The sequence below is a fragment of the Elgaria multicarinata genome, chromosome 3, assembly GCF_023053635.1.
Source record: "Elgaria multicarinata webbii isolate HBS135686 ecotype San Diego chromosome 3, rElgMul1.1.pri, whole genome shotgun sequence".
NCBI lineage: Eukaryota > Metazoa > Chordata > Lepidosauria > Squamata > Anguidae > Elgaria > Elgaria multicarinata.
In genome coordinates this window covers 137,433,495-137,453,831 of record NC_086173.1, presented here as the reverse complement: position 1 = coordinate 137,453,831, position 20,337 = coordinate 137,433,495, and the positions used below count along the sequence as shown (strand labels likewise).

The following is a 20,337-nucleotide window of genomic DNA, read 5'->3' as shown; positions in this document are numbered from 1 at the left end:
ACCTACTCATCCCACCCTCAATTTACCTAAATTCACTTACATGGCAATAGTAGTGTTGCACAGGATTTCGCTTTCAAAGCCTATAAGAGATTAATAAATATTGCCATGTTAGCACCAAACCAGTGGTTGTTATAGCACCAGCCGAAAGAGGTTATATGCCATTAAAAATACCTAAGACACAACTATGGTTAAAGCTATGTCATCATAACGTGTGTTCACTGAGTCCCTGCATAGAACTGATTGCCTTACAAATTTTAAAATTACAACCATCATATTCTTTTCCTCATAAGAAAAAGATAGTTCTAAAATGCCAAAAATACCCCATTGCAAACCATTTAGCACCTTGTAAATATCAGTGCAGCCCGTAACAAGAAGAGAAATTACTAATTGAAAGTAAACAATTGAGTACAGTGACAGTAAAAGCATCACTTTTGTCATAATGCTACATATAATGTAGAGTACGTAAAATGCAGTGGTGTGACTGCAAGGTTTTTTAAAAAAAAAATTAAAAAAAAAACATGATAAGCAGCCTTAATATAAACATTTTACGTACAAAAATATTAAATCAAAAATAAATAATTCCAGACATAAATATTATACTTTACAACATTAAGAATATACAATACATACATACATACATATATATATATGCACATATACATACACACGCACACACATACACACATGCACACTTAGATACACACAGGAAGAAGTACAAAAGTGGAAGGCAGAGGTATTGCTTCATCATCCTTCATACAGCTTGCTTCAGCTCCCGGCATTCAGAAATCCTGGAAATTAAAAACATGATGCAAGTTCTCATCGCTGCTTTCATTGCCACTGCTGTGTTAAAAAGAACAAGCAGAATCCATCCCTTCCCAGGGCAGCCATCTGTACATCAAGGAATGGACATACGGCTTAAAAGAGCCCTGTGCCCCACCCCACAGTAATGTCTCCAAGACGAATATAATTCCTGGTGTTACCAAATTAAGTTGGGCTCTGTATGCTGATAATTAAACTCTGCATGGTCTGGACGTAACCATGTTCAAGAGATTAGCAGCAATTTCCACAATTTTGGTGGTAAGTTTTGATGGATGCAATCCCACATGGCTGTTTTCTGACTGGGTATGTGTGGCATTTCCACCCAGTTGAGTGCATGAAGAAGGCTCCTGTCTTGCATGACAGGAGTTCAGTGATGCCACATGCGGAAGTCCTAAATTAGCAGTGGAAATACTGTAATTAACACCAAAACAAGGTTCCGTATATGGCAAGGGGGACAATGTAGCGTTGCACCAGTTTTCCTTTGACCACAGAAGCTTTTCAGCTACCAGGATGCTGTGTTGTGAAGACATTCCTCGGTTTCTTTCCAACAGTTCAGAGCAACTCACTTCTTTTTTTTCTCTGTATAGGCAGTGTAGTCACATTTGCTGTTGCTGCCCCATTCTGTTAGGTCCACTTATGTCATTGTCCTAGAACTGGGATTAATGAACCCTATTGCATGAGCTTATTTACTGGCTCAGTGCACCACAGTGCTGGGCTGTGAGACAGCAATGGAAGGTCTGCTTACTTGGAAGTAAGGCTTTAGATAGACCTACCTTTTATTCCACTATGGAGGAGGGAAGATCCTGCGATGTGATTATCGCGAGATCCCTACTCCGTTTACACGTGAGGCACGACGACCTCAGGAGACGAGGCATCACGCCTGCCATTTTCTTTAAGCAACAGGAGTGCTCAAGTGCCAAAAGGTATGTTTTTTTTAAAAAAAAAATTAATTTCCCCGTTCCCCCCACCCTACCCCCAATGGGCGCAGCTCTCAGCTCTGATTATCAGATTATTACCATATTTAAATGCAGTGCTTTTATAGCAGTAAAATACTCAAACATACCATTGCTACAACACTTGGACGTCGAGGCCAGTTCCCGATGATGGAGTACATTTTCCACAGTAACCACCACATTTCCCTCTTACTTTGGTACCATCCTATAGGTTAAAATCATTTTTTAAAAAAAGGTTTCAGAAGAGAGTAAATGCAATCCTTCACAACCAAAATCTCTATACGCAATTGATGCGATAAAAATGGGGCTGCAATTCTAAATGCATTTACTGGGGTCTAAGCCGCATTAGACATAATGGAACTTAATTTGAGCAAACATACATAGGGTTACCCGGGGGGAAATGTTTACTTAGAAAAAAAAAAGCTCTCTCTTTTTTTGTAGCAAGAGAAAGTAACTACCTGATCCTGGAAGAATGGCAAGAAATCAAGCCCACCCTAAAATGATCCCCATCCTAGGGTGGCCATCTGGAGAGGAGGACAAGGTTCCTGTGTCGTTAATAATAATAATAATAATAATAATAATAATAATAATAATAATAATAATAATACATTTATTTGCTACCCGCCTCTCCCTCCAGATCGAGGCGGGGTACAACACAAATGCAAACACCATAAAATACATACTTAAAACATTCAAAACTAATACATCATTAAAAGCAGCACATTATTAAAAGGCATCTTAAAATTCAACTGGGTGGGCCTGCCAGAATTTGAGCAGGTGTCATGTGTATGCATGCAGCCCCTGGTGAAATTCCCTCTTCATCACAACAGTCAAAGCTGCAGGAGCCCTGCCCTTTTATAACTGGTCACTCTAGTATAGCGCCTGCAGCTTTAACCATTGTGATGAAGAGGGAATTTCACCAGGGGCTGCATGCATTCCAATAACACCTGCTGAAATTCCCTTTTCTATACAACTGTTAAAGAAAAAGGAGCCCTGTCCTCCTTTTCGTATGGTCACCCTATCCCCATCCTAGACTTGTAAAATATTGTGAATACAAATTAATGTTTGAAATACAAAAGGGAACATAGTCTATGTCATTTCCTTTTCATTTCTCAACAGATATCCGACTTTAGATCTTTGATCAATGCAATCTAGCACACTTAATATCATAGCAAAGCCATCTGCATCCCCCTGTGGGGCTCACAGCTCATGCTGCCTTTGGATGTTTTTCACTTTCAAATATTCCTAAGAAGGCAACAAATATATAAAAGTTGGCCCAAGTGGAATGCAGGATGTCTCTGTCCTTTCTGCTGTTGTTAAGCTGCAGTGTATGAACCTTCTGTGCTTGATACTATCGATCTGTGAGACTGGCTCATAGGATGCTCTTATGAGCATCCTTGCTCTCCTATTCTCCTGGCACCTAAACTTCAAGAGCTGTGCCTGCTAGGGGATCCAGGTAGAGTGAGGTGGCTTATATTAATTGCCTCTTAGCTTTTGTTTTAATTTGGTCAGCTGGGACTCTCCCTTGGTCTTGGTGCTCAGCACTGGTTTCTTTCAACTGCTTCAGATTAAATGGTGAAAGTTCCTTTCTGCGCTGTCCCTTTTAAGATGAGCCTAATCAGTTTATTTTTCACTTGTCTTGGCTTCTCTGTCTTTATTGTGACAGCTGATGCAGTGAGTGGCTCAAGCATGCCAGCTGCTCTCTTGGTTAAGGTGCTCTGTGCAGCACAGCAAACCATTCGCTGCAAGGTAAACACGTACATACTCTGAGCCATTCATCTTTTGTAATTCTGCATGCTTAGGATTCTGTAGGGAACCTAGCAGGTGTTGGGTTCCTGAAGATACTAGGCCCAATTTTCACATTAATTAATTTGATATGTTCAAAATGGCTCCAAGAACAAGGCATGAGAGACAGTCTGGAAAGATTAACAGTTTGGTACTCGGAAAGGTTCTTGCTCTAACAAGGGACTCCATAGATTTTATGTATTTACCTATTTATTTGAAGGATTTTTACCACACTCCTCAGCCTGTGATGTGCTTTAGGGTGACCATATGAAAAGGAGGACAGGGCTCCTGTATCTTTAACAGTAATGCAGAAAAGGGAATTGCAGCAGGTGTCAATTGAAGAGGGTGAAATTCTCTCTTCAACAACACAGTTAAAGCTGCAGAAGCCCTGCCCTCTTTTGTATCTGGCCACTCTGCTATAGCTAGTGTAGCTTTAACTGTTGTGATGAAGAGGGCCTTTCACCCACTTCAATTGACACCTGCTGAAATTCCCTTTTCTACATTACTGTTAAAGATACAGGAGCCCTGTCCTCCTTTTCATAGGGTCAGCCTAGCTTACTCAAGCTCCCTGGTTATCACTGAGGCCCTTTCTACACCTAAGGATTATCCCAGGCAAATGGAAGGATCATCCCTGCCTGCTCCTGGGATCCCCTGTGTGTCATTTGGATGCACAGAGATGATCCTGACACAATCTCAGGGAAAAAGGCAGGTGCAGAAACAGCCTGAGTGGTATTGGGTAGGTGACAATCCCTCAGCCTAGGTGTTGTAAAGATAAATGATTACTGTGTTTTATATGCTGAAAAGTACTATAGAAGTGGTATATATACCAACACATAACTCCTCTATGCTAAATAACAGCCTTATGGTGCTCCTTCATATATTGTACCTGCGTCCATAGAGAATGAGGGTGCAGTGAGACAGAGTTTAAGCTCAGGAACCATAGGCCCTGGAAAATAATCTCCTAAGTATTTTATTATACTCAGTAGCACTGTTAGAGCAGGCTCCCAACTGCATACTTCCTAAGGACTCAGACAACTAATTAAAGAAGTGTCTGCACCACTGTGCTCAGTGTTTTTAGCTTCACGGTTAAGCAGACCCACTAATTAATTGCAATAATACAGATCAAGTTGAATTTGCTCCAACCTTTGGTTCCAAATCCACCAATTACAGAGCATGCTTTGCAGTTCTTATGCCTTACATTAGATTTCAAAAGTTTTTCTGGATTCACTCCCCTTCTAATGTTTACCAGACAGAAGAAGGTACATTGCATATAGATGTGGCAGGTTAACAGATATAATGCTGCATTTGGATTGAACATAAGTTTTCCTTACTGGCGATTTTATAATTTCGGAAACAGCGTAATTCCCTTGGGAAAGCCATTTTGATGTTTGCGTTACCAACAGGCCAGTTCCAGAGAGGTTGATGCTAAAGCGACCCTTCGAAAACAAAAGAAAAAAGACATGCGTTAGATCATACAAGTTTTCTGAAATGACTGCTAAGTAACAAAACACATCCTCACTAAAAAAAAGGGGGGGATAGAAAAGAAAATCGAATTCTAAATGGTGTTATTATCCATCGCTGCAACACCGCCACCCCTCCCCGTGTTACAAGCAGCCACAGTGTCATTATTCTAACAAGATCTCCCCGGCAATGTTTTCAATTGTTCCAAGCCCTCATAGCGATTAGCACATACTGTACAAATCACAGCAGGAGTGAGATTAAGCATTTCTTCTCATTTGCAGCTTTCCGGGGGAAGGCTGCTCTCCTTTCGACTGCCAGATGAGGGCATTCTTGTCCTTTGCCTAATAAACTCAGGTGCTTAAAGTTCTGTGGGTGCTTAAGAGGAAGCCAAACAGCTCTTTCTCACTCGGTAGTCTTTCTTGACTAACAGGAAAGACATCTTTTCTTTCTCCTTTCTTAACCTGGATGGGGCAGTCATATGGTTATTTTGTAATATGTGCCACACCTTTGTTTGTTAAATAGAACTCCAAGCGTGCTATTTTTTTTTATTGGATAATAGGTCATTTATGTAATACTCCCTAACTTTAAAAAGCATCTTGGGAACACAAATACACCTAAAAGAGCTTGGGACTAATGTACCTTGCAAAGTCTTCTGGCTCCAACACAAACTTATCCAGACCTTAGATCTTTACAGGTCCTTCTCCAGATCCCTCCACCATCTGAGATGAGGCATTCCCCTGAAGGTCAGAAACTGGGCTTTTCGGTGGTGGGCCCCCAAAATTGGAATTCCTTCTGCAGAATGGCTTACTAATCCTTACTTTGTGAGCCTTGTGAAGATAATTTTATTTGCCCAAGCTTTTGAGTTCTTGTTTAGGGTGACCATATGGAAAAGAGGACAAGGCTCCTGTATCTTTAACAGTTGTGATGAAGAGGGAATTTCAGCAGGTGTCATTTGCATGCACGCAGCATCTGGTGAAATTCCCTCTCCATCATAACAGTTAAAGCTGCAGGAACCCTGCCCTGTTTTGTATCTGGGCACTCTAGCTGTACTTCTGCAGCTTTAACTGTTGTAATGAAGATGGAATTTCACCAGGTGCTGCATGTATTCAAATGCATGTATTCTATACAACTGTTAAAGATACAGGAGCCCTGTCCTGACTCCTGGTTTATGTGGCTTAAATAACGCTTTTTAATGCTCTGCTGTTTTATAAAACTATGTTAGATAAGTGTTATTTTAATTCTTTTAATTGCTAGCTGCCCTGGAAAGCCTTTGGGATTGAAGGGTGGGAAATAAATATATTAAATTAATTAATTAAACAATCACTTTTTTAAAGGGCATCTAATGATTGTCCCAATCTTGTTTTCAAAACAAAATGCATGTATCATACTGAAAACAGGAAGCCCTACACAAGAAAGGAGGATATGGGAGCACTTGGAGTGTGACTGCTTTGATCAAGAGTAATTCATATAATGCTGGAATGTAACAAATGGATCCATGCTTTTAGGAATATTATTGTCGAGATACCTGTGGGCACTTGGCTGCACTGTAGCAATCCCCAGCAGTGGCAAAAGGAACAGGCCGTCCATCAAGTGTCTGTGCAAACTGTAAATCAGTTGCTGTGAAAAATATTTGGTAAAAACCAGGGAGACAAAAGGAATGGAACAGTGGGAAAGGGGAAAAGAAAAGAAAAACAAACACACGAATGTATTATTTGTCCCTCATTTAATGTAGTACACCTGTCTTTATACATTAATCTTGTGAATCCACTGGGATTCTCCCTGAATAATAATGTTGAGAATGAAATGTGCATCTCGGCATCTATTTAAACATGGGTGCACTGTGCATATTAAAATTGAGGAATTATTCAATGTGAAATCATTTATCTTTAAAGACATTCTAACTATGCAGGGCTACCAACTCTTTAACCATAATTTTATATGGAGAAAACACGCTTTGGACCATGGGATGGATATTTCTGCCACCCCAGGTCTGTCTCTTATTCCCCCACCCACCCCCGGTACATTTTGCATTTTTTAAATTTTATTTAAAATTATTTTTAGGCCACCTTTAATGGTAAAACCTTCTCATGTTTTTATCATGTTTGAAATCTTAGGATTGTCTTAGGACTGGAGGGTTGACGTCAGAAGTACTTCTCCTGAAGTTGTTCATGGTATGGCATCAAAGGGCTTTAGATTCGGACACACAGTATGCAATGACCCACAACCCAATTCCCTTTGGCGTAATTCAAACCTCATGTCCACCCTTCAGGAGCTTTTCAGTAGGAGTTGTCTCTAGGCCTAACTCCAGCCGAAATTAAAAATAAGCGACGACCTTGCTGGTAAAGAGTGAAATTTGCCCTGCTCTGCTATTGCATGTCCTCTATGTTTTTCAGGGTGGGGGTGGGGGTGGGTGGGCTTGCATCTGAAGGGAGCTCTGGGGATACCACAGACTGAGATTCCATCCTGTCACTGGACAAAACAGTGGTCACATGTGAAGCAGAATTTGCAGGTCGATAGTTATGATTATAACTCTGTGTTTGAGTTCAGCTGAAGAAGGGGGTGGGTGAGCCTCCCTGAAGACACCACAAGCTGAATGTGCAGCAGGGCGAAAGAATTCAGAGCAAACGGAAGCAAAAAAGTATTGGGTTTTTTTTGTTTGGATTGAACTAACGAGAAACATAATATTGTGGTTTTAAACAATATCACCCTCAAGTGTAGCGTAGCATAGAATTTTAACCCAAACAATGCAAGGACAGTACTTGTTAGTTTGGCCTAGTTTTAAATTAATAATTGCACCCTTTGCCACCACAAAAAACATTCTGATGGTAAAGTCTTATTGTTACTCACTTATTATTTGCATAGCGTTCAGGTCCAGCCTTACTTTGCTGAAGGAGGAAAACCCAGCTGCTGTGTAATCTTTCCTACATTGGCAATCTTCTCTTCTGCTTCCATTGTATGGACATTCGGTCGGGTTATGTAATCTGAATTAAAAGAAAGACGCTTTTCTACTCATGACCAGAAATATAACACCAGGAAAAGAAAACAGAGCAACATCAAATATGGAGTGGTTGAGTGTTCTTACCTATAGCTGTACACTTCTGAGAAATTCTCTGCATCGCCGTTTACCAGAGTCACGTATTCTTTTGGTCTGTCAGATTCCATGCCAGCACAATATATCTGAGAGAAACGGGCCATAATTTTTATCATACGTCTAACACTAGCTGCTACATGCATGACTAGGTAATTGTAAGATGGAAAATACAAAGGTAGAAGTCACGAGAGAACAGAATTAGTTTTGATTTAGAATTTTAGAAAAACAACATTCATGCAGTGCAAATGTATCTCATGGAGCATGCACATAATTACAGCTCAAAGGATTAGTCACAAACACACACACACACACACATCTCACACTTTTTTCGCAAATGTCTAGAAATCAGAGGCTGAACCACAGAGTTCAACTGACAATGATGCTCAATTTAGAATGCCCTATTTAAAATGCACTGAAGATAGAATTTCATTGCTATAAGCAAGAAAGTTCTGGCAGAGATTTTGTGGAAATTCATAGCAGATAGGCAGTGTCTAAAGTTATCAGACCCTCAAGGTTTTATGCTGCCCTGGAAAGAAGCAGTGGTGGCTGAATCACACCTTTAAGAGCCTTCCTTTAACCTTCAGGTAATATTCTCCATCTTCAATGATGACTTTGAGCCTTTTTACGTCTTTGCAGCTTGTTGGTAATTCACCTAAAGTAAATAATAAAGAAATGTGGATAGCTTAAAGGAATTAATAGGCAACAGATTTTTTTTCTAATAAAAAATGCAAAATTTTGTAAGGTAAACTCCTAACAGGTCACTGGTCTAATAAATAAAGCATTTCATATGTTTTAAGCATCTAAAAACTACAAACTCCTTGATTGACCAGGGTGGAGAATGAAAGTCTATTAAGGAGATGGGGAACAGCTACAGCAATATCATCAAAACATGCACAGCAGGAGGTAAGATTTTGTTCTAAGACTCAGCCCCAGGCATCCAATGAGTAAATAATGCCACTAAACTCGAGTTGAATATCCACGTAGTTTGTCTACTTCAGGTTGCTCTCTATCTTAGGTAATGTAATTTCTCTCTTTGTTTTGTTCTACCAAATATATAATAATTATTATCTAAGAATTCTGAAAAAAAAAACCAGGTTGACTTGGAGATGGAAAAATTGTCCACTTTTCCTACATGGATTTTAAGATGGCATAGAGGTGTCCCATCCAGGCCTTGTTTTGCTTCAGCAAGGTGGCTGCATCAAGTGTCTTAAGGCCATGCCCTTGGACCCAAATGTCTTCACTTGCCAACTAGCAAGTAGTGTGGCTCTTGCCTTTTATATACCGCTTTCATACTGCTTTCATAATGCAATATCCTACTTGGTGTAGATTAGGCCTCTTAAATCTATCCATTTCCATCCCTGCAGCCCACTATTGCCAATCCACCCAAGCTCCATTGGTTGCACAGCCTTCCCGTCCCCTGCTCTGCCATGCAGCCCTTTCCACAGTGCCTCTGTGTGTGCATCACCACTGGTTAAAAACCCCTTTAGGTTTGCGTTGGTCATTATACACTAATGTTCCCATGAGTGTATGAATGAGGAAACACTGCAACAGGCTAGTGACCAGTAATACACTTCCTACTTTCCTATACCTGCATCATTTTGTGACCTTTAACGATTTTCTCTTTCTTTTTAATTTTTGTTGTTGTTGCTGAGAAGTTGAACAGCCTTCTGACGTACCACTCAAGCAGAGAGGCACTCATGCAGCTTGTAATGGGGGTGGGTATGACGAACACCAGCAAGTCTCTCCTTTAACTTCAGCCATGCCCCGATATTTTGGGAAAGTTTGGCTTTTTAAAATGATTCCGTTATCTGAAGGCTGTGTCCTTTCTTTGTTGGCAAGCTCTTGTTTAAAAATAAGCAAGCTGAAGCAGCACCTCATGAGAATAATATACCTATCCCCCTGCAAAAGGCTTCAAGGCATCTGTCCAATGGGGCTGGATCAGTACTATTGATAGTATAGTTTAGGCTCCAAAAATCATAGAATCATAGAATAGCAGAGTTGGAAGGGGCCTACAAGGCCATCGAGTCCAACCCCCTGCTCAATGCAGGAATCCACCCTAAAACATCCCTGACAGATGGTTGTCCAGCTGCCTCTTGAATGCCTCTAGTGTGGGAGAGCCCACAATCTCCCTAAGTAACTGATTCCATTGTTGTACTGCTCAAACAGTCAGGAGTCATTTGCAAAGGCCCTTACAGTCATGAATATTGTGGCATGTCCTTCTTTCTTCAGGTTTCAAATCATCAAGGCACAAGGTGCTTGCTTGGTCACTGTTTGTAAGGCACTGGACTGACCGGTGCATTATCCCAATTCCACAACTCACTGAACACTGGAAAACAAAGGAAATAAAGTTCAGCTCCATTGCTGAAATTAAAAACATCAGAGAAAGAAAGAGAGAGAGAAGTGAAAGTTATCACGCTTTTAAAAAACCAAGCTTAATAGAAATAAATGACAAGGGAGGTATGGCCACAGTAGTATTTGATAGTTGCATTTATCATTTTTGTTTGTCTTTCTTGAATTCAAAACTACCTTTTGTGCATATCCTGTACAATAATATGACCAGCAGGATGCTATTTTACACCCACCAACCCACACACATGCATATACATGCATACATACACCAATGCCAACTATGTACACAGGTAGATGTGTGCTTATTATGGCTTCGCAGGAAAAACATAAAAAAGGGAGGCGGGAGAGGGGTGTTTTTCAAGCAGTACGCTGACATTCCTATTCTGTGCTAAAAACATCCCATAACTAACCCTGTGTGTATATGTGTTAATAGATTTACTTTCTGGTAGACATATTGCTGCAGCTACGTTTTCTGAAGTGCAGTGATGTGCCATTTGGAAGAAGGGGATGTTGAAGGAAAGCTTGTAGTTTTTCGAAGCCTCATTGATCTTCCTGCAACTCTGAAAACCAGAAGTAACCGCCATAGCAAGGAGAGGCAGCAGGATACGCTGCAGATGGCACCAGCTGTTTGCAGTATGTTTGGGGAAACAATTTGCAAAACAACAAACAAACCCAGCTGGTGCACACAGACCCCAACATCTGAGTAAGCATGTTGAGGACTGAGGTGCTAGATAACACTTCCCAGTGCAGCATCAACGTTAATGAGAGAATATAGCGTTCTTAATTTAAGACGTCTCTGCAGTGGGCTTTGCTAACCTAGAGCATAGGCAGCTTTACAGAGGTACAATAGGAGGCTTGGAGCAGTCCCCATGCTATTGCAGGCACCAGTTCTGTGATATTTCCAAACAGATCAGGTGCTCTCAATAGCTGAAGGGCAGAGGGCAGCTTTTGTTATTGGTGGGACTAAATAAATAAATAACCCATTAAACAAAACCCTCTTGGCGCCACACTATGCCCTGCAGCCCATTTCACTAACATCTACCATTTCCCCAACTCACCAGGTCCATCAACCCATCCAAGTCTTCAACAGTTAACCTAGCGGCTACAAGAGGTCTCTCAGCTGCCAGTGAGAGATCTCCAGCAGATGTAACATAAGTTGATTTATATTGAGTCAGACTATCCGTCTATCCCAGCAGCAGCTGTCCAGGGATTCAGGCATGAATTTTTTCAGCCCTAACTGGAGATGCCACGAATTGAACTGGGCACTTCCTGAATGCAAGGCATGTGCTCTACCACTGAGCTAAGTCCCCATCCACCTGCTGTTTGTCTCTTGATTCCCAGGTGATTGATGCTCAAGCACTGGGAGTCAGATAACCCCATTTTGCTCTGATGAAAATCCCCTTCATTCTGAAGTCCACAAATGTGAAAGTCACCTCTGCATCTAAGACAGTAATGATTACTAGAGGAAAGAGCGATCTCTGTAGCTGACTATTCCACTTGTTCAGTACAGAGGACTAATATTTTTCTCCATCAGTAAAGATGTACAACAGCAAAAGCTGTGCACAGTGAAATGTGTGAAGCCAGGTAAAAATCCATCTTACACATTTGAAAGTCACTCAGACTGACACAAAACCTCTTTTCTAAAGTTCATAAGGGTTGGATTTTATTTTTTGTATCCAAGCAATACAAACAATTGGTCACAGCAAGATTAGAGCCTTCTGAACTCCAAACAAATGCCAGAGACTTTCTGATCACGAAGGGTTTGTGTTAAAAGGAAAGGAAAGCTTTGTATGTGACCCTATAAGTGGCATTTGGGCTTTTCAGTAGCAAAAATCCATAGCTCCTAGCAACAAAGGACCACACAATAAGACCACTTTGGGCTGAACACGCTTTGGTCAACACTAGTTTATTTACTGCTGCCCTACAATATCATCTTTCTTCATTTAGTTCTTCAACTACTAAGGATTTGCACTGCTTCTGATGGATGGAGAAGAAGAAGAATTGGCAAAAAGAGAACATCTGGTGAGGGAAGGAGAGCCTCTCTGTAGCCATACCTGTATCTAGAGCAACTTAAAGCTACCTATGAAAGAGAGATAGAAGAGGGCACGGTGTGGTGATATGCAAAGTTTTGGGTACCTTTAGGGTGAAGTTTAGGTTTAGAAGAAACAGAATAAAATTAGATGGGTTGTGAAAGACTGGGTTTGGATGACACGATAACCGATGGTGGGTTAAATAGTCAACAGTTGGAATTATAGCTTCGGCTATTGGGCGGTATAAAAATGCAATAAATAAATAAATAAATAAATATTGTGTCATCTGTCAAGACTTTTTCACCCAACGGTTGGTTATTCGGCTGAAACAACCAACGCAAATAACCAACGCCATGCAGAGTTGATTATCTGAACAACTATTGGTTATCATTTTGTGTCTCGGGCACCGTTAACTATTTTATTGCACACACTTGGTGATTTTTGGCAACTGTAGAGTCCCCTGGCAAGACTGACCAAAACGGCGGCTTCCGCTCTAGTTCAGCTGGCAGAACTTGCACTGGCTGACGGGATACCAGCGGGAAGACTAGGGGGAGAGGGGGGGAGATGTCAATCAAACACACCATTGATTAACACTCAACACGACGGTGGCCTTAATCCACACCATGGTTAATTATAATCATGTTATGTGGGGAGTACCCCCTCGATAATCAACTGTGGAGTTGACTATTAACCCACCATTGACTATATTATTTATTGTTTTATCTGTACGCTGTCCTGTGATCTTAATGGTATAGGGTGGGATACAAATGTTTTAATAAATAAATATGGTGTTGTCTGAATGCAGTCTAAGGGTGATTCCACCTCCATTCCCTTTCCCTTTTTCAGTGTGCCTATTCTGAGTCCTTAAGATAGAGTGGGCTATGCATTAAAATGAATCACAAATAAGAATAAAAAATATTAGAAACATACACTTCCCCAATTTCCAACTCTCCACGATGCCAAAACTGGGCACTCGCCTAGATAGCATGACTGCACATTTGGTGGCTGTGTGCCTGGACAGTTGACTGTGTTCTGATAGCCATACTCATAATGATCCTTCCCTGTGTAAATTTCACTGCAGGAGACCAGCCTTTGCTTGTAGCCTTTTCCACATGTCACGGAGCACTGAGGAGGGGAAAAAAAATCAAAGCATTTCGGTAATGTTACAGATGCTCAAAGTAAGCTTTTGACAAAGGAGAAAATGACTTCCACCCCTCATTCTTCTATTATCTACCAGCCAAAGGTCCTGTGAAACTTCATGAGTAGTGTGGGTGTACTGAAGCCTTATGCAACATGGGTATCTCCAGATGTTTTGGCCTATACCGCCCTTAATCCCTGAAGGAAAGGCAATGCAGAACCCGGGGTCACCCCATGAAACCAATTGGTGGGAGATCCAGGACAAATAAAAGGAAGTACTTCTTCACACAGCGCATAGTTACATTATGGAACTCACTACCACAAGATGTAGTGATGGCCACCAATCTGGATGGCTTCAAAAGGGGGTTGGATAATTTCCTGGAGGCAAAGGCTATCAATGGCTACTAGCCCTGATGGGTGTGCTGCAATAAGCCTGAGTGCATCAGTTGCTGGGAACATGGGTGGGAGGGTGCTGTTGCACCATTTCCTGCTTGTTCATCCCTGGCCGATGGCTGGTTGGCCACTGCATGAACAGAATGCTGGACTAGATGGACCCTTGGACTGATCCAGCAGGGCTCTTCTTATGTCCTTATGTTCTAATTGCCCTCCGCTTCTTCCCCCAAATCAAGGTTTCTAGTATTCTGTTTCTTTGACACAGTCTGAAAACAAAATGATGGGACTAATTATATACTGAGATAGATCACATTAATTTGAGGAGGATGAAACAAGTGCGCCTGTTACATTTTGATAAACAATAACTAGTAAGGATGGACAAATAAGTCTATTTCTGGTCAATGTAAATTTTTCATGTGTTCGTCTGTACAATCTCATTTCTGCATTGATTTGTGATTTTTAAAAAATATGCATGAAAATTTGCATTTTAATACCTATTTTTCTATACATTGCTAAGTGTACTTTCTTTCAAATTACACATTTTAAAATGTGTTTTGATTTTTAAAAAAATGATTTGAGAGTTACATTGGAACATTTGGGAAGTATGAAAACTGGTGGATAGCTAAATTCCAATAGGCATATCTAGGAGGTATGGGTCAGGTGAGTTCATATTAACATTTTCACAGACTGAATTTCTCAAGCATTGCTAAGTAAAAGAACTTTGTTCAAGAGGCTTCAGTCCAGATGTTGCACTACAATATATTTTGTATCTTTTCCGCCACACTTGAAAATGTGCTTGAGGATCAAGTAGGTGTTTGAACTTCAAACAGGGAATTATATTGTAAATGTGCACATCTGCAATTCTGATATGTCTTCAAGGTGTGTTTTACATCAATTCTGGCTCCTTGAAAACAGATACATATGAAACTAGAAATGCAGAGTTGTCTTCAATGTGCATGCCAAATGTCATTCCAATATTCCAGTGTATCAAGACTGCGTCTGACTTGGTCCAAAGTGGGCACACTAATTTAAAATAAAACATTCAAGCAGTTACAGAATACCACACTGAGTAGATTGCCTGCACATTTTTTTTTAAAAAAAGTCTCTTCACAATCATGGCAATTGGAAACTTGGTCATAATCCAACCAAGGTTAACATCGTGTTACTTTTTTCTTTTCTTTTTTGAATGTGAAACTCTAAAGGAGTCATAGAATAGCATGTTTTTCTTCATCACCGAAGACTAATAGCTCCCACAGCATTCAGTGCTGTTATATTCTGCAAATGTGCACACTTACTGCTTTTACACGGGAAAGGAAAAACTATCATGTGCTGCCATCTAAGGAAATACATACCCCCACACTCCAATTGTGAGGAATATATTACAAGTTACTGCCTGGTCAGATATCCTGTGATTTCCCTATAGCATAAAGCCAGGGAGTCTCTGGGCCACAGACCATAATCTGAAAACAAGCCTTCCCAGGAAATGCTTCCAAGGGATGTGAAACCAAAATAAAACAAAGTGCTTGCAAAAGAAGCAGCTGAAGATTTCCCTGGAAGGTAAAAAGAAAAGAAAAGGTTCTTTCCCTAAATACACATTCTCCTCTTCCAGCACAAACGGGTAGGAACAACTTGCGTCGTATCTGTGGAAACACCCAATTTCATGTGGATGGCAATGTCTCATGGACCTAAATTGAAGCATGATTGGGCTTGCAGAATTGAACTGTGCTGACTTAAAGGCGGCATTTGAGTGAGGGGTGCCATTTGAGATGTCCTTTGAGAAATGTGCTTTGCTGCCATTTGAGAGAGGGTAAAGAGCCAGAAAGCAAAAGGAGCAATATCTCTGTTTGCCACTTCATCCGATTCCTGCTTTTCACCAAACTTATGTCTTATTCTATCATCTTTCCCATTTACCCCTTTTCTTCTGTCGCAACCTTCCCTGTCACTCCCCAGAATTTACAACTAGAGCAATGAAGGAAAATCAGAGAGTATTTTGCAAAATGCACCTGCTTTGGGTAATTCATACTTGCAATTCTGGCAGCATTATTTAGATAAGTAGTGCAAAAACATAGCCAGAATCCCCTTCTCCCCACTTAAGGCAGATCACGGCCTTAGCTAGATGGGGCTTTATCTTGGGGCGAACCCCGGGATCATCCCGGTGCATCCACATGACACACAGGGGATCCTGGGATCAGGGAGGGATGATCCCTCCCTTGTTCTGGGATATAGCCCTCCCCTTTGGCCCCGGTTTTTCCGCGGTCCCGGGCTGAGCCCGAGACTGCAGAACGTGTGGCCAGGTGCCATGGGATGACCCAGCTCTGCACGAGCCGCGCCCATCGGGGGTAGGGTGGGGGGAGCGGGAAAAGAGAGTTAAATTTAAAAAAAACACCTTTAGCGCATGTGCGTTCGTGTGTTGCTATCTCTTTAAAAAAAGGTAGGCACGCCTCTCCTTCTGAGGTTGTTGCGTGTCACATGTAAACGGAGGCGGGATCTCGCTTTAAACACAACGCAGATCTTCCCTCCTCCGTGGCAGGATAGCAGGTAGGTCTAGCTAAGGCCCATCACTCTTCCCAATAATCCAGATTTGGGACATAAGGAAAGCCAACGAACCTATGCGAATGGCCCCACTGCATTTTCCCGACCCTCTTTTTTGCGTCAAATAATTGCATGCATTTTCTTTTTATGATTCAGCTCCATTCTGCTCTTTAATTTCCCCTTTCCTGCTAGGTCAGCAATAGTACTGTCATTTCCCTCTGTGACTCTTCCAGGTGTGAAATGCTCCTTCATATGATGCAGAAGGAAGAGGCCAGGATCAGTCTGTTTCCTTCTTTGCTCAGCTCTGGAGACAATGGAAAGCTGCTGATTTCTCTTGACAGGTATGCTCAATGTTGTTGGGCAGAACTGCCAGCTCAAATTTGTTCAAAAAGTATGAATCTGACCCTCATATTTATAAGAACAAATGGTTATTTTTAGTTATCAGCTAGTTTCTCAGCCTTTTCCCTCCCAATCCACGTTCTTATTGATTTTTGGCTTTCAGTTGTACAACAACTGGACCAATTATGGCATATCTATTAAGTACAAAATATATGAAGTTAATTGCAATGTAACCCTTCCCGCTGTCAATCCCCACCCACATGCACATGTGCCTAAATTAGAGTAGCAACTGCTCGGTTAATACTGAGTACAATGCAGAGCCATCAAGAAAAACGGAAAGGGAGGAAAGAAGCATAGAAGAAAGGGAAGATGTACTAGCGCAATGAGGCGATCAGGCAGCCATTTTATTTTTCTAAGGCTGCTTCGAACTCTTGCAGACTTTGGGTTTTCCTGGAGTCCTTGTTGTTGTGAACAAATGCTTTGGGGCAGCAATAAAAAATGAGCTCATTATGCTTGATATAATGACCAAGACTTTAATTCTGGCAAACAGCCAGAAGAAGCCATGTGTCTTACCCTTTTATTTTTGTTGTTTTAACTGCCAGCCTTTTCTCTTTTAAGCAGCTAACATTTACTGCAATAATAGGCCCCTGTTGCATCTTATCTTTAATAATTCCCCAGGCTACCCCTCCATCCCTGACTGAACAGGAGAAGGCAGCAGCAATTCCAAACCTTCTGGGGGCTCCTGCTCTGGAGAGCCCCCTCCTTTCCCACCCGAGCAGCACCCTTGGTCACTTGCTCCACCACTTAAAAAAAGAGGGAAAATGGATTTGGGTGGGGGGGAGAAAGAGGGCCCTGGTAAGGGGGCGGGAGGGAACAAATGGCTCTCTTTTCCAATTTTTAACGAAACAAAGAAACCTGTTCCCTCTTTCCTCATACTGCTTACCAAGCAGTGGGAAGGAAATGAACATGTCCTTCTTTTTTGAAAACTGTTTACAAAGGTTCTCATGTATGAGGTTTTCAGCCTGGAGCCAGAATACCTGACAATCTTTGTAGGTTTTGAAACAAGAAAAAAAAGGGCCTTTTTGTTCCCTTTCTGCACTGCCAACTGGTTGTTCTCCCCCAATAACCTTACCAGGAAGCAGTACAGAGGTCATGGCAGTGGCAGCAGCAGTGAAAGCTGCTGCTATGCTTTTCTTCTTACAAACTTTTTAGAGAGCAGGTGTACTGGCTGCTGCAGAGCAAAGCTCCAGACAGTCATGCCTGCCATGTTCATATCCCGGAGTGCTTCTGGACAGCTGCTCCGTAAAACGGGTACCTGCTCTATAAAAAAGAAAAGACGCTGTGGCAACCGCCACTGCGATGGCCTGTGCCCTATAGGGCAGCCCTAGAGCTGGCTTGCTTCTTCCCCTCTGCTATTGCACTTATGCAAAATCCTCCTACATTCCCCAGCTCCACCTTCAAGACATGGTTAGAGAGCTGTGGGAAAGGGAGCATTTTAATTACGCAGAGCTGCTGGATTCAGAAGTTCAAAAAAACCAGGGTCTGGGAGGTTTGATTTTTGTGTTTGTTTTTCAAGAGAGGGAGGTTGTTGTTTTTTACTTGTAACATACTTGTCAGGGAACTGGGAACATTTTAGAACGAAACCTGCAGGGGATGTAGGCTTCACAATGCCATCTTTGCTGTTAGCCCTTCTTAATTCTGAGGGATGGACAAGCTGCCACTTGCTGGGTAGAAAGGGAAAGACACTCTGCATGTGCTCAGAGGCATTTTTGTTCTGTTCTTGCTATCAAGCCCAGATATAGAATGTGGATCCCTGCTTCCGTGCTACTATTCAATGGGATTCTAGCATTATGTGCATTTTGTTTCATATTTTTGTATGTTCTTTGATTGACTGACAAGATGATGGTATACCTTTTTGCCTTTTGAGGAGGCTAGAGGCACACGTTACTTGAGGGAAGCATGGAAATGCACTCCAGAAATTCTACCCAGATTTCTCCGAAGCCTTCTTGGGTGTGATGCTGTTTTTTGAGCATAATCTCATCTTTCTCAGCCAGGGAGCCAAACATTTTCAGCCAAACATGAATCTCTAGTGGGATCTGTGACTCCCTCTTCCTAATATGGCAGGATGCAAATGCTAGCTTGAATCAAGTTAGAAGAAAGGAAAAATACTGCCAGATGATAAAGGACAGGCTCTGCAGCTCTGCTCCTAATTCAAGGTATCTTATCTGTAATTATTACTATGTTCTGTATCTATAATCTTGTAAATGGCAACCAAAGTTTATCTATTCTCTTCTTCTTTCACTCAACAAGAGATTTTGGAAACAATAAAGGCCTCTGAAATCTTTGATTTGTGCAATAGGGTTGCCCTGGCCACCTGCCACACCTCCCAATCTTGCTGTGATTCTGTTTCAATCCATCAAGGCAGCTTTCAAAAAGGATATAGATTACTGCAATGTGCTCTACGTGGGGCTGCCTTTGAAGACAGTTTGGAAGCTGCAGCTTGGGCAAAATGCAGCAGCCAGATTGATAACTGGAACCAGAAAGTTTGAGCATATAAGACCAATTCTGGCCCGCTTGCATTGGCTGCCTTTATGTTTCCGAGCCCAATTCAAGGTGCTGGTTTTAACCTATAAAGCCTTACACGGCTTCGGACCACAATATGTCAAGAAATACTTTTGTAAGCCGCCGTGAGAGCCTTTTTCGGCTGAATGGCAGCATAAAAATCCTTAAATAAATAAATAAATAAATAAATACCTGACGGAATGCCTCTCCCAACATGAACCTACCCGTACACTGCGCTCAACATCTAAGGTCCTCCTCCGAGTGCCTACTCCGAGGGAAGTTCGGAGGATGGCAACAAGGGAGAGAGCCTTTTCACTGGTGGCCCCCCAATTATGGAATTATCTCCCCAACGAGGCTCACCTTGCATCAACATTGTTATCTTTTCGGCACCAGGTCAAGAATTTTCTCTTCTCCCAGGCAGTTAACAACATATACTGAGTTTTTAACTGACCCTAGGATAGTTGTTTTAAATGGATATTGCTGTTTTTATGCTTTTGATGGTTTTAATTTTTTATATTTGTTTTTAATGTTCACTAGTTTTAACCTTTGTAAACCGCCCAGAGAGCTTCAGCTATGGGGCGGTATATAAATGTAATAAATAAATAAATACAAGGAACCTGCAAGGTAATATTGTGGTAGATAGGTCACTCCCAAATGGGTTTGTTTCTAATCCTCCTAATTGGGGTGAAAAATATCAGTTTGGTCCATTAAGGTTATCTAGTCTTTAGATCATACCTTCTTCATGCTCAGTGCTGTTGGGAATATTGCAACCTCGTCTCCAAGTTACAGGAAGGGGCAATGTTGCAGTTAGTTGATGTGAATTTGGGCATAGCTAGCCTTACGATCTCTATAGCTTACAGTGTGGTTTCCTGCTCCTCCCCTTCCT

At 41.6% G+C, this 20,337-nt stretch overlaps 1 protein-coding gene across 2 annotated transcripts in view; it reads right to left on the bottom strand.

Annotated features, from left to right (window-relative positions):
• Positions 1-664: 664 nt before the first annotated feature.
• Positions 665-20,337, bottom strand: part of ADAMTS9 (ADAM metallopeptidase with thrombospondin type 1 motif 9) — a 165,354-nt gene continuing 145,681 nt past the window's right edge. For both annotated transcript variants that reach the window (XM_063122037.1, XM_063122038.1), the window contains exons 32-40: positions 13,419-13,613; positions 10,303-10,435; positions 8,667-8,761; positions 8,101-8,195; positions 7,866-7,999; positions 6,544-6,635; positions 4,889-4,993; positions 1,883-1,977; positions 665-788 (exon numbers count right to left, since the gene is read on the bottom strand). In XM_063122037.1, the coding sequence (XP_062978107.1) occupies positions 1,888-1,977; positions 4,889-4,993; positions 6,544-6,635; positions 7,866-7,999; positions 8,101-8,195; positions 8,667-8,761; positions 10,303-10,435; positions 13,419-13,613 (939 nt within the window). In that variant the 3' untranslated portion in view covers positions 665-788; positions 1,883-1,887. The remainder of the gene's footprint in view (positions 789-1,882; positions 1,978-4,888; positions 4,994-6,543; positions 6,636-7,865; positions 8,000-8,100; positions 8,196-8,666; positions 8,762-10,302; positions 10,436-13,418; positions 13,614-20,337) is intronic.